General features: G+C 37.2%; 2 protein-coding genes across 4 annotated transcripts in view; one reads left to right on the forward strand and one right to left on the reverse strand.

Moving 5' to 3' along the window:
- impg1b (interphotoreceptor matrix proteoglycan 1b) overlaps positions 1 to 2689 on the reverse strand; it is a 32626-nt gene extending 29937 nt beyond the window's left edge. For both annotated transcript variants that reach the window (XM_056245609.1, XM_056245608.1), the window contains exon 1: positions 2011 to 2689. In XM_056245609.1, coding sequence (XP_056101584.1) covers positions 2011 to 2077 — 67 coding nt within the window. In that variant the 5' untranslated portion in view covers positions 2078 to 2689. The remainder of the gene's footprint in view (positions 1 to 2010) is intronic.
- The window catches only part of colec11 (collectin sub-family member 11), a 69576-nt gene that overhangs the window by 26362 nt on the left and 27821 nt on the right, over positions 1 to 15393 (forward strand). For both annotated transcript variants that reach the window (XM_056245613.1, XM_056245614.1), the window contains exons 2-3: positions 9244 to 9362; positions 9850 to 9902. The gene's annotated coding sequence lies outside the window, so the exon portion shown is untranslated. The remainder of the gene's footprint in view (positions 1 to 9243; positions 9363 to 9849; positions 9903 to 15393) is intronic.

Genomic DNA, 15393 nt, shown 5'->3' on the forward strand with positions numbered 1-15393 from the left:
TTCTGTAAGTTGTTTACGTTCATTATTATTGTAATGTTATGTGCTTTGAGACATGAGGTAATTTAACGCCGTCTCTTGTGATGCTTTGCAGACTGTGTGCGTTCATGTGTTTTGAAGGAGGTGTACTTTGGAGACGCTCTGAAGGGAGGGTGAGATCTAATGTTTTCAAATGTAACTTGTTATTGCTAGCCCCTACCTTTAACTAGCATAAAATAGCCTGGGCTAAACAAATTTGGATACCAAAAAAAGAAAATTGTATTCAGTAACTGTAGCAATCTCAGCTCAGGCTCTTTGGAAAAACGTGCCTGTGGTGACATTTCTGCAAAATTATATTATTAGAGTTAGTTATACTTTGTCCTTTTCAGGAAATTTCTCTTGGACTCAAAGCTGCAAACATACAACATAATATATATGTATATATATAAATAAATAAAAAGAATACCATAACAATTACTACATCTTACTATTTCAAATATTAATAGAGACGGGTATTAATGTTTTTTTGTAACGGTTGCTTATACAAAGTGAAACTCTATAACGCTTCCCTGATAGCAATAGTTGATACATTATGTTGCTTCTTTTGCTACACTTTCAAAATGAAATGTTCAGTGAGTGGAATGTGTGTGAATTGTGCTTTCAGTTTGATCCGAAACAGATGAACGTGAATCTGGTAACATTTTATGAAATTGGTTGTTTTATGTATCACTGCAGTTTGGAAATCAATTAAAAGTTGAGCACTCTGTTGTGTTTGAAAATAATGTACTACCTACACTAACCTTTATTGTAAACCTAACTGTTAGTGTTAACAAAAGCAAACGTGCAATAAAAATAATTTTGCTGAAGAAACCATGCCATTTTAATTGGGCTCTATTAGTCTTTGAGCTTGTTTATCACGTTTCACGGGACTCATACCCGAGTATTGCAAGTGCAAAGCTGTACTAGGTGAGCTACTGAAAAAATGTACTGTCAGATAAACCATTACGCATGGAGCTGGTAAAAGTGTTTTAAGGTCATAACATAATATTGTGCAAGGAACTGTGCGAAAATAAGTCTTAATTAATGGATAATCTACCCCAAAAGCAATACAAGTTGGTGTTTTACTGCAACTCGTGTTCATTTAAACTGGAAACAGCAGTGAATTGTATTGTATGTATAGGAATTATTGTCGTAATTCATCTGAGACTTTGGTGTCAGATCAGATTGGACCTTCAGTCTAATTATTTTGATCTGACACAAAAGATGCCCTGTTCTAGAGCCACATGTGGCCTTATTAAAAGATGTTTACAGTGGAAGACAGCTAGCAGATCACTCCGAGATACGAGGGTCTCAACCATGTGTTTCAGGGTCAGAGAACATCTGACCACATCTGTTAATTAGCAAAAGAGCAGATGTAGGGCCACTGTTGCAATTTCTCAAAGATAAACCGGGGTGACTGATTTGATCATGTGTCCCGCTGCTGTCTATGAGCCTGCCGAGCACATGTGCAGACATGAGGGGCGGCGATGCTAATTGAGCTGTACTTCTGAAGCGATGAGCGAGGCCCCACAGCAAAGCTACAAGCCAGGAAAGATTAGCGTTCCACACGGCCACAAACAGAATGCCTTTTGTTTCCCTCTCCTAATGAATGGAGCTTCTGAACACTGCAGCAAGACTGGAGGCATTCAGAACTCGCATGAAATGTTAGCGAAACACGAGCATATTGAACCAAAAAGCAAGCGCTAATGGCGTGCGTGCCACAACAAATTTATCAAATGATTTGTCATAAGGCTTTGTTTTGCATAAGAAACATCTTTGGGTTTCTTTTATGTCCTCGCAAATTGGCTCCTAAAATATTTAAAAGCTCCTTCGATCACTGAGGGCGGAAAGATGCTATTGTGTGAGGAATCGCATAGGCTGTAGCAGCTCTGAGGCGTTGTACGTTACCAAAAGTACTGTTTTTGCTGAATTCTAAGACTTTCTTTGAATAAAACAAGCAAAGAGCATTCAAACGGCGTTCAAACACCGGCTTACCTTTGATTCGGGTGGCTTGGAGGGTAAACAAGAACAGAATGAGGAATAATCCTGTTTTCAATGGCATGTTCGAGTAGATTATGTCCTTTTGGATGTAAAGTTGCTCATTTGGACAGAAAAGACAGCCCGTATTGACTTATCTGACATCCGAGGGAGAAAGGGTTAACTTCCATCGACTATGTGTCCAGGTTTCCATGGACGGGGCTGTGTGTGGGCACCACTGTAGGTTGGGTGGTATTCCTGACAGATGGTACAGGTTCTCGGGTACAATTTAGTCTCAAGTGTGCGAGTGGGTGGAAGATGCTCTTCAGGGTGTGAGGGGAGTGATGAGGTTAAAAGCGCTGCCTCTTTTTCTGGACTAATCTGTTTACCTCTCACTGACTCCTAATCCCTGTGGGCCCACGTGGTGGACTATCTTCATCCTGTTAGTAGCCTTCTGGACCAGCATCTGCTAGCCTCCGTGCTTCGGTCACGAGCCACTCGACTAGCGTACTTGCTCTCTTTCCAGTCCGCCCGACGCCCGTCTCTCTCAGTCAGGCCCACTCGACACAAGTTTCTCAGCCCTCTGCCAGCTTTTGTGGCTGCCAAGCCAAAACGCAATATTCGACTCCCCCTGTTCGAGACAGCAGGCTCTGCCCTTTCTCTGATCATGGGGCCAGATCTGTGTACTGACCGTGTGTTGTCGTACCCTTGTGGTGCATGTTAGTCCCCAGGCCTACTGCTTGAGCTGGGAAGAGGATTACACACACCCTGCTTATTAAATTTCACAGCCATAAATAAGTCTCCGCAGCTCAAAGACCTTCCACGTCGCTGGACCGTGCAAGTTGAAATTCCAACTTTCAAGAGATAATGAGAACAGGCTGGCGGCCATTTGTAACCAGCTGAAACCCCCGCTGGAAATGAGAATTTTAATTATTATTATTATTATTTTTATCTAGTTAGGGCTCTGAATAATTACTGCTTGTTTCACTTGTGGCCTGGAGGGGAAAACAACTCTCTTCTGCACTGGATCTTGAAGTGTGAAGTTGAAGTGTTTATTCTAAAAAGAAATATTGGTGATCATGAATGTCCTAATAACTTAGACTAATAATAATATGTAGAGATGTATAAAAAAATAGCAACAAACAGGATAGTTTCTAATCTGTTGTAGCCAATTTGTAAAGTTTAGGTTCCAAAAAAAGTGCATGTACAACATTTTTCCATTAACAGGTTTTTGCCAATTTAGCTACACCATACTGTAAAATAAAAGTAAATGTTTTATTTTCCATATAGAAATGATTTCTGTCACTTTTTTGCTTTTAGCAAAAATAATGTTTGTTTTATTTGGTTTTATGTTCAGTCAAGTAATATTAAAATAAAACTCTAAATCAGTTAGAATGAGATCTTGAAACCATGTGTAGATAATGACGCAAATACCAGTAGCTAAATTGACTGATGCAAACCCTAGAAAAATTGTTGTGTCTGAAAGGGAAACTCCTACAAATGCAAAAAATAATTTCAGCACGAATTTTTCACTGCGTGTCTTTAGTAAATCCTGTCTTTAGTAGTTTTTTAACTCCAAAACAGGGTTTGCACTGGCGCAAACTGTTAGTAAATCTGCACCTATAAGTTATAGTTTTTTTTATTTTAGACTATAATTTATGTGCCAACATTGTTTTTTGCCTTTCCATTTATTTCCTGGTTTAAATTAGCTGTTGAAATTCCTTCAATTTTCAAATTAGATCCCAGCTTTTCAGAATGGGCTGTGACTTATTAGATAAGATATTTGGATTCCACTAAACAATCATGACACCCTAACCAGCTGCTCTCATTTTCTGCTTTTAAATCAGCATCAGAGGAAAATCCTATTCTGACTAAGAAGCTCAGCTCAATGGCAGATCCCTGCAATGCGGCTTTTAAATTCACCTGTCTAATAGTAGAGTTAATTCAATCTCTCTAGGTGACAGGAAAAGTCCAGGGATATACCGGCAATACTTCTGCGCTAATGCAAGCAGACTTGCACTGAAAGTCAGGAAAATCAGTCGACCGACCTTTCTACGTTTAATTGTCTTCGGGAGCCTGATTCTATTGAGAGCGGTAAAAATGAGCTCAAATGCAAAGCAGGCTGACCTTCTCACCTATGCTAATGAGTTCCATCACTGACCAATCAAAAGGGTGAACTTCAATTAACCTGGAGTGAGTGACTGTCTGGAGTCAGCACATCTCTGCTGCGACAGAACACTCTCCTCCGCGCGTCCTCTGACAGAGCTTTATATTGATGGATGACAGTGACTGACTGAGTCGTCACTGTCGTAATCCCAGGATACAGCTCTCATTATTTCGCCCCATGCTGTGACATACATATGATCCCTTCATCTTTGCATGTGAGATCTTCGAAAGTTGTACCACCTAAATCCCTTAGATTAGATTATTCGTAAAAATGCATAGCTTTATATAGATATTTATAGATACATGCCTTTCTAATGTAGGCTTGGCTATAGTTATAGCCCAGGGAAAAAAATAATAATTTGATCACATGTGTGTCCAACCAATGAAAATTTCAAAGGTTGTTTTGTTCTAAGACATTTAGATATTTGATATCAATATACAAACCATATCTGAAAAGTAGAACATTTAGATCCACTTAAAACCTTGCTTCTGTATTTGACATACCGTATACTGTATATATTTATTTTATTTTATTTTGTGTAGGTTTTGTTATCACTTATATTATGCAGGGTTATTATAGTTAACTGAAACTAAAATTAAAACCATGAAAATATAATAAACTGAGCACGAAATAAAATAAACCTGAACTGAAATAAAATAAAATATATTAAACGTAAACATATTTTATTGTAGCTAGTTGCCAAGGCAATTTTTTTTTCATTTTCATTTACTAAAAATAACTGAATCTAAAACTGAAATAAAAGTTAATAAAAACTATAGACATATTAAATAATAATAATAATAATAACTTTAACTAAGATTACAATTAAAACAGTAAATATAAAAACTAATTCAAAATATGAATAAAAATGATAATAGTAACTAAATGGTTTCATTTATTTATTTATTTATTTTTATTAGACTCCAAGCCTCGCCCCAATCTTCCTTATATATATTTAACATAACTTTTTTTTTAATTATTATTTTTAATTATTTTTTTGGAACTGCATGTTGAAGATATTCATCTGCTACTTAGGATTTAAGGTAATGTGTGCATTACTATGATAATTATGTATCTCCAGCTGTGGTTTAATCTAAAAAAGAAAGCAGTACCCAATGAGAAAATCTCCTTCAGGCTCATTTTAGGAAAATGATTATATTATAATTGTGTTATATTATAGTGTGATGGACAGCTCTTCTGACAGATGTGGCCGATTCTTAAGCAACCGGCCGATTCTGTCATACGTTGAGCTTTTGCAGCTCCAGGCTTCTCCTATGGGCGATCTTGGGTATTGCTTTTCCTGGAGATTGAGCTCATGTCATGACTGAGTTATCAAACTCAACCTACTTATTTTGCTATGGTCATTCACCCATGTTTTCAGAGACTCTGTGATTGATTGAGCCCTTGTTGACGGAAAAAGTGGGCGAGACGAAGAAAATCAATCATGTTATTGAGCTCAATATTCCAAACATGCAATGAAAAGACCACACAGAACACAAGTTTGTGAGATTTGTATAGGTCTGGTTTTATAAATCGGGCCTGCTTTGAAACCACCAGGGGGCAAACTTCAATTAAATTAAACCTTTTGTGTGTGTGTGTATGTGTGTGTGCTTGTTTATATGATTTATGAGAACACAAATGTGGTTTAAGAGGACATTTCCTGAGTCCTCGTAATTAAAATGACTTAAAAACATACTAAACAATGTTTTATAAAAAAATTCAGGAAGTTTGATATGATGGGTAAGGTTAGTGTAAGAGGATAGAATATACAGTTTGTACAGTATAAAAACCATTATGCCTATGGAATGTCCTCATGATGATAGATGCACCAACGGGTGTGTGTGTGTGTGCGCACAAAACAGAAAATCATCAAATCCTTTAGTATACATTCTTGATTTTGGTATGTTTCCATTATTGAACAATAGATTGATTCATGGTTGTTGGTCAACACCATGTATATCATATATATCATAAGCAGCTATATAAGCATATCATCATACATACAGGGCATTTGTGAATATACCATATTCAATCCTGTTTCATATCTGAGGGAAGAAGTCATTGAAGCGCACTGTCACTAGAGCCATTAGTGAACAGCAACTCTGATTGCTTTGATAAATGGCCGGCTGTCTAGAGTACATGCAAGGTGAATTGTAAACAGTGGAAATTGCCCTGAATATGGCCATCTGTTCTGAAAATGAGAAGCATAATAGATGCTGTTACAGTGACCATAGGCTGACATCAGCATGACTCAAAACGGAGGCACTGAAATCACAGAATTCCCCCGTTTTCAAACAAGCCATCGAAATGCCTTGCGAAATGCTTTTTCCAGCAGTGTATTTATGACTGTGCCCAGTGAAGCCACTCTAAATCTATATGTGCTATGAAGAGCTGAGATGCGCTGCACCCAGGAAACTTCAGCAGACCAGAGTAATGACTCTGTGCTATGGAGAGAAGAATTTCAAATTTGACTCTCGCTCCTAGCAGACTGAATCCAGCGTCCTTGAAGATTTGATGTCATGTTGAAATGAAAGCATTCTCAGAACTAATGCAAGTCATTGACCAAATAACGCTTCCACATGCTGGTGTGACATAATGACAGCGAAGCGTTTACCGAGGCCAATCATATTTAATTTAGTTTAATACCGCCGTTCCGGTTGCTTAGCCATTGTGTTTTTCTTTATTATAAACAGAAAGTTAGGCTGAACTGACATCATTTTTCAAAAAGTAAATGGGAAATTAAAAGTCTAAGTATCTAGCCAAACCGTATACTTGAGTAAAAGTACAAAATTTACTCACTTCATTGTACGTAAAAGTTAAAACAGTTTTTTTCTTAGTGTTTGAAACTGACTGATGAAATTAAGAGACTGTAGAGATTTTCATATTAAAGTAACTTTGATGCACTAAAAGGAACCTGTTCAATCACAGTTTTCTCATTGTGCTATAGCTCAAGGGCACCCCGGCCTGCCTAAAACTGGAGAATATTAAATAACAGAATCTGCTTTATAGTATAGTTTGACTGTTTAATATAGTAGTTTATAGATTAATCATTTACTGTGTTTACAATTGTGTTAGGTTATAAGTTACAGTTGAATTTTGCAGTATGTGTGTGTGCTTGCGTGCGTGCGTGTGTGTGTGTGTGTGTGTGTGTGTGCGTGCGTGCGTGTGTGTGTTTTATATTTTAACATATTCCTCTGATGGACCAGTCTTCATTACTCCAGTCTTCAGTGTCACATAATCATTCAGAAATCAGTCTAATATGCTAATTTGGTGTACAATAAATATTTCTCATTATTATCAATGTTGAAAATAGCTGTGCTGCTTTATATGTTTGTGGATTTTTTTTTTTTAGGATTCTTTGATGAATTGAAAGTTCAAATTTTCAGAATTTACTTGAAATAGAAATCTTTTGTTACATTTATAAATGTCTTTACTGTCAATTTTGATCAATTTAATGCATCCTTGCTGAATAAAAGTTTTTTTTTTTAACTACTGACCCCAAACTTTTGAACAGTAGTGTGTAGTAATGCTTTATGTTTTAAATAACATTTAAATAATCTTTAAATAACAATTATCTATATTTTTTTCATAGATAGATCATGATACAACTATACATAGTGTATATATGCAAGGTATTTCATTTCTACTATAGGAAATTGTAATGAGTAAAACATACTTTTCCCCCTCTACTTGGGTAAAATATTACCTTCAAATTATGACGCACAGGACTATTGTTCTAATAGTGCTTGTTTATTTGTCCAGGAAGAACTTCTTAGCTTATAGTGTTCCAAATTGCTTGCTTGCCATCTGTTAATCACAGTGGTCTCATATGCAATGCTAAAGCACTTTTGCAAGGCGCTCTGCATAAGAGCGTCTGAATGCCATAATGTAAAAGTATAGAAATAAAGTGCAATTACTCGAGTACTTTACACCCCTGCATACGAGTCAGTCCTCTCAGAATAGCAGTGTTCAGTGTTCAGTGCTGGTTGTGTTGCAGCATGTCAGCACTGAAATGGACGAATGGACGAACATATTTCCCCTGATACTGAATGCTTACTAAGGTACATCGGAAAACAGCTTACAATAAATGAGCATGCTCCATATCTGAGAGAAATTATATGTGGTTTTATCCATGAATGCCACCGTCATTTGTCCTGATAAGAGAAAACACAATATCCCCATGGACATGATTCGAAAAAGCTCTTATAATTACTGAGATGCATTAGGGGACATTTTTCCAACCATACGATGCAAGTATAGACATTTTTATTTCATAGATTTATATAACAAATGATCCTGCTGGAACAAAACAACCCCTTTTTTTATTTCATAAATTATAAAAAAAAGATGGTTGTGTTGCAAAATAGGCCCCATTTACTTTAATTACACTCAACATTTGCCATTAAATGTCATCCCATTTGTCATATCTTGATGTCAATTTAGTTTGATGTCATTATTTGCAAAGTTCTTCCATAATTTTAGCAAGCCATGTGGGGTCCAAATGTAATCATTTAAGAATCAACCGCTTAAAAAACGGTCAACATCTAATCTAAATATCGTCTATGGAGGTTACGACCATTTCACATTTGATCCACTCACTTATGCTAACCACGTTGAAAGTCAAGTCTCTTTGCTATGCAGTGACGCACAGGCACAATCAGAATTGCTGACACCGCCAAACCACCGATGTGAAGGGATTATCGGGATTATAAAGATGACCTCTACATTTCATATGTAAATATTTGTAAATGAAGAGCAGATATGATATTATCCATCACGTTTTATCCATCCACGACTTTCTGCGTGAGGATTTCCCTCAGCAGATCTGCTTTTACTGTATTGTGTCTTCAACTGTTAATAAGTGACATTGCATAAGAAAGCGCTAATTCGCTAACAGAACTGAAACGACTAAAATCTCTGAACGGTGAGACAGCAGGCCAGACCCTTGCAGATTATATAGCGCATTATTTGCAAAGTCTCTGCTCCTTTGAGACAAGATTTTGCCATTTCAAATGTCAAAATATCCTTGAGAAAGATAAGACGGATCCTATACTGAATGCTTAAAAGTGGAATTGTCATTAAAGGCGCTGGAATAACGTGGCATTCAAGACGTGTCGCTTCAAAGATGCTGACGTTACGGAGCGGACTTCCTCCCTAAGGCGTATGAATGTCAGACGTCAAGATGAAGACCTCTTTCAGAGAGGTATGTTTCCTCTGAATCTGAGTGAGTGTTTGGAGCAAAATTAATGACTTTTTGTCTTGACATTTACTGAACTGATGATTGCTGTCTGTTATGGACCATGTAGAAATATAATGGATTAATGGCCTGTGGTAAACTCGTTATCTGGATAGCATTTATAAGACTAAATGTTTCCTGACATAATGTCTTGTTTTTGAACATAGTGATTTTCCTACTTAATTAGTAATCCTGAGGTGAATAATGCAGAGACGCAGAAAAGATATAAAGCCATGAAGAATTAGGCTGATAATAAGCCACGCTAACAAGTTAATAGGTATCTGTCAGTCTCAAGGAATGGCATTTAAAGAAAAGGTAAAAAAAAAAAAAAAAAGTGCACACTTTTAGGCATTACTATTACTTCAGTGAGCAGAAAATGAGCAGTAGTTTGTATTTTGCAAAGGACCATCTCAGACATTGAATGCAGTGTTCTGGTGCATTTTTCTTTTCGCAGGATTAAAGGCACAACTAGACCCAAGCATGCAGGAAAGAGGGACAAAACCTTCCGTGAGTGACAGTTTTGGTGTTTGAACTGTGAAATGTCGACTGTGTAAGCAGATATGCTCAGGGGGAAAAATATATATTTAGTAAAGAATGTAAATGGCATGACGCATGATTGTCGTACAGACATGATCTGTAGCTGTTGTTGAGCAGAGAGTATGAGAAATGGAAAGTGACACATGTTCTTAAAGGGATAGTTCACCCAAAAATGACAATTTTGTTGTCATTTACTCTTGTCAGTGTAATAGCTCTAAAAATATAATCGTTTCAAGCCCTGTGTGAGGAAGCAACCAATATTTAAAGGAACACTCCGACTTTTTGGGACTTTAGCTTATTCACGTATCCCCCAAAGTTAGATAAGACCTTTTTCATCTCCGTGCGTGCTGTAACTCTGTCTGACGTACCCACCGCTAGCCTAGCTTAGCACAAAGACTGGATGTAAAAGGCTCCAGCTAGCATACTAATCCCAATAAGTGACAAAATAACGCAAACATTTTCCTATTTACATGTTGTGATTTGTATAGTCACAGAGTGTACAAATAACAAGGTCATATGAGACACAGCCATCTTTTAACCGTATAAATATTGAGAACTATATTCTCAGAAGGCGAAGCACTGCTACTTGGGCGGAGTGATTACCGCAGCACTTGAGACGCACCGTGGTGAGGAGCAGAGAGTTCGTTCAGAGTTGGAGTAATAGAGTCCGCAATTACTAGATAGTAAAAGCGTAGTTTACAATCATGAGTGTTTGCTGTATTGTAAAGAGCTGCGACAATAAACAGGGGAGACCAGGTAAATTGTAAAGTCCATACAGATGAAAAAGGTATGTATGGACTTATCTAACTCTGGGGGATACGGTGAATAAGCTAAAGTCCCAAAAAGTCGGCGTGTTCCTTTAAGCTTTGGCGTAATGTGTCTTGATGCCATTTGTGAATGTAAATGAACGTGAAAGAGATTTAGATCAGTTCTTTCATCCCAGGCTCATCAGAAAAAAAATCCTGTGCGGCGACATTTCTGCTAAATTATATTATGTTGCCTCCTGCACATTTTGCGACACTTTCAAAGTGAAATGTCTAGTAAGTGGTGTTACGTTCTTCACACCAAGCTATTGCAGGGCTTCAGATGGGTCACCGGGATTTTGCCAAGTAAGACATGTTCCTGGAGCAACATATTTTGTTGATCCTGGAACAATATTCCTAGTCCTACCCCTAAACCTGACCCTATACCCACAAGTTATCCGTAAAATCAGAGGGAAATGATAGGTGAATAACACTGATGTAGAAGCACCTAACCCCGGTTGTAAGCCTAAACTTGGCATAAACTGTAAACTTGTCCCTCAAATCTGATTGGTTGTTTGGAATGTTGTTCCAGGATCTACAAAGATGTTGAATCCAGGAACATATTGTACTTGGTGAAATCACATTCACCGCTCTGGGGTGCGTTTCCCGAAAGCATCGTTATCCAACTATGGTCGCAAGTTCCGTCGTTATCAGCATAGTTCAACGAGTCTGTGTTTCCCGAAACCATCGTTCCAGCGAACATTCACAAACAGCATCGCAAAGTTGTGTGGTTGGAACGACAGCTCTCAAGCTGTGGTTAGAAGCATAGTTTATAGATTGCATGACATGTGGACTTAATAAATCCTTTGAGTTTGTCAAGAGATTTATGAAGACTGTGCATGTGCGAACGTGCTCTACTATGTAAGAACGAGCCTATGATTGAATCTGGAAATAAAGCGAAAGAACTGAGAAAAATTGGGAATATTCCTCAGATGTCATGTCTGTAATTTATATCAAAACATCTAGCATTAATTCGATCTCAAACAGTTTCATTAAAATAAGTTATTACTCCACCACGTGCGTGACGTCAATGTGGTTGAACACCACTTTGCGACAATATGGTTTCGGGAAACAGTCGTGACTAGCTAGTTGATTTCTTCAACGATGCATCAATTCAAACAAAAATTCAAATTCAAATTCAAAAAAACTTTATTATCTATCAACCAGTGATAGAAATTTGTATTTGGTTAAAAAGGCTCACATATACACAATACAATCACACACACATCACAATTTAAAATTGTTACAAGGAAAAAAGTAGGCCTGCCTTACACTATGTAAAACAATAAAGGCTCAAGCCCAATATACTAATGACACTTTTTAGTCTTATTTAAAATAGAAATAGCAGTAGGAATAAAAGAGTTCCTGTACGCTTTCTTTTTGGCCAAAGGAGCTCTAAAGCGGCAACCTGATGGTAGTACCTGAAACGAGCTGTACAGAGGATTAGAGGGGTCAGTAACAATGGTGTCTGCTTTCCTCTTTACTGCACAATTATAGAGTTCTACTAGTTGAATCTGCGGGGCCCCAATAATTTTAGATGCCTGTTTGATTACCCTGGATAATTTATTTTTTATTTTTAGCAGAAACAAAATTAAACCAGGATGCAATATTGAAGGTCAATACTGATTCAACAAGAGCGTGATACACTGTTATCATGATATTTTGTCGAACATTAAAACTCTTCAACCTTCTCAAGATTTCTTATAGACGATATTCACATGTTGAGAAAAGGATAGATGCCTATCAATCTCAGTGCCCAAATATGTGAAGGTCTCAACTTGTTCCACTACCTGCCCCCCCCCCCCCCAGCTTAAGTGGTTCAGATAGTGATGAACTAAACCTCCCACAACACAACAACTCCTTCGTCTTCCTTATATTTAACTCCAGATAACTTTCTTTGAACCTTTGGATCATGGAGTCAACATTTCTTTTTCAGTTGCTCATTTCTTATGCATATCTTATGCATATATCGTACTATGGTAGTGAAGCATCGAGTTACGTCGTTGTACGGGAAACGCACCCCTGGTTGACCTGAAATGTAGCACATGAGTTGTATGGTCACCTTTTATTGTCCTTCTTTAGCTTATTTTGAAAGTTAATCTTTCATATCCACTGTAAAGAAAAGAGCAGCCAGGACATTCTGCAAAACTTCTTTCTTAGTGTTCAGTGAAAGAAAGATATTACGTATATTACATTTTTGGCAAATTGGTGGCTACTTTCTATGATCTCATTCGTATGTTTTTTGTGTTATTTGCTTATGCCCCACTGACGGTTTAGAGGTGGGCCTTCATGCTTACTTTTTTCTTCTTCTGAAAATCGCACATTTCCGTATGAATCAAAAATCTCCACTTTGTAAAATAATTATGTTTTCACATGAGACAGTGATACAGGTTTGGAACGACATGAGGGTGAGTAATCTGATTATGAGTTGCTCAACATTACACAACACTGTTAATATGCACAGTTAGACTAATTTGAACATTAAGCTGTGGTATATGAGAACACATGTTAACGTCATTACATGCATACATATGGTCCATTTAGCACAATTAAGGTAAAGTGTAATTGCAAAGCAGCTTGGCATGTTTATATTGTGAGGGAACAGTTGGTGTTTAATAGCGGACATTAAAAAATACCCCCCATAGATGAAACCTTTAGAGAATGATGTAAATATGATGAAGGTCAATGTCAAGAAAAGCTAAAAACACAAGTTTAATGGTTGATGACTGTTTCTGGTAATTAGCACGGATTTTCAGCAAGGCATGCTTAAACATACTGTATATGCAGGCCATGTGTGTAACATATGTCAGAATGATTTGTATGTTGATTATATCAAGGTCACATATTATCAAAGGCAAGTGTTCATCATATACCTGCAAATGAGTGCTTCTCTGTTTGCTCGTGATTAATGTTCCATCCCTGGAGGACATTAAGGATGGGATGGGATGGGGGGGGTAAACTTCAATAAACTTTATTTCAGATGAGTCATATGCTATAGCTAAATATTTCAATTTTAATTATAAAAAAAAACAAGAAAAGAAAAACATTCATTAACAACAACAATTTAAGACAGAAATGCAAGGTTGATTTTGCATAGTATTAAACCTACGACTTTTAATGGGCTCAGAAGAAAAGATGAATGACAAAGGCAAGAGATTAAATTCAAATTAATTAAACCAGCAAACAAACAATTAACGGCTCCTCCAAGCCTCCAAATCATTTTATACTAATACTACTTATGATAAAAGACATATTAATCAGCATACTCAAAAAAGACCAATATGTTTAAAAAAAAAAAAACATTTATGCCATCATGTTGCTTGCTTTCCCATCACCATTGCTTTCTGAGAGCTGATTTGTGATTCACTGTTAAACGGCTCTGACAGGACAGCATACACTTATTGCGGGTGTTTGCATGGTGTTAAGCATTCAAGCTGTAATAGTACAAAATTAGGTCTTTAAAACTCAAATCACATCAAATTCGTAGGCATTAAAAGGGTCTGCGCTCTGGAAGTCCAAAAAAAGCATTAAATATGTCAGTTTCTAGTCTATTGGCCCCCTGCTTAAATATGTCCCCAATTTCACTTTCTGCTGTTGGAGGTTTTGAAGCATGATAACTAAATCAATACCCACCATGACTTCACATTGAAAACAGGGTTGAAGGAAGCACAGGCTTAGTGTGAAAAAAGCAGAATTGTGGTAAATATCAAACATGCCTTTTCATGAAATGCTGCGACTTTGCAGTGATCCTTCCCTGTCACCTCCATATGGGCTTAATAGGTCGATATCTCCTCCTCTGCCCTGTTCTGGTGCGTCTTTGACGTATTACTCACCTCCTGCGGTAGACGTGTCATTCTCAGTTACTCTGTGATCTCTCATACTGTCGAGTGACAGATAATATGACTTATGAGCATATTGAGCAGAAGGTGAATCAATTTGGGTTAGAAGTAGGTCTCAATTCATATCTAAATCTTAAGAGCCTCGGTCAGTTTAACTCTGTCCAATGCACCGTTTGTACAGTGAAGACTTGACCTCAGTATAAATTCCCACTGCTTACTTGGTTTGATCTCAGAATGCTCATTGAGTGGAAATGAAGGACCAAAACACCCACATTTTTGGGAGCTTGGACAAGGGAAGAAATAGCAAGAACAGGTGTAAAAATGAATCATTAATATGCTCGTTTTCATTAGTCAAGCAACACATATTCGCACTGTTTAATCAACCATAAGACAGGAAGAAAGAGGTACTGGATGTGAGCACAAGAAAATGGATTACCCATCTTATTTATTACGTTTAGGACCAGTCAGCAGCAATAGGCAGTGACCACATAAGAGCAATTTAATTGCACATTTAATAAAGAATAAAGACAATGAAGATTTTTTTTTTTTACACAATTTTTGCATTATTAATTAGCAACTGGTTGACCACAAGCTGTCAAAGCATTGTTACGAAATCCAAAGTCATTGTACATTCTGTTTGAAGTAATATAGCCTACGTCTACTATGTTAAACGAGGCCCACTTAACAGATTATTACATGGCTCTCTGAGATTCTTGATTGACTGAAACCTGTTTCCTACATTACTGTGCTTGTGTTTTGTCTCTCTGCTATCTTTACAAGTAAACTAATAAAATATCAACTCAGTAATTATTTAATACC

Source organism: Rhinichthys klamathensis, unplaced genomic scaffold (assembly GCF_029890125.1).
Source record: "Rhinichthys klamathensis goyatoka isolate OS25496 unplaced genomic scaffold, OSU_Roscu_1.1 h1tg000032l_1, whole genome shotgun sequence".
NCBI lineage: Eukaryota > Metazoa > Chordata > Actinopteri > Cypriniformes > Leuciscidae > Rhinichthys > Rhinichthys klamathensis.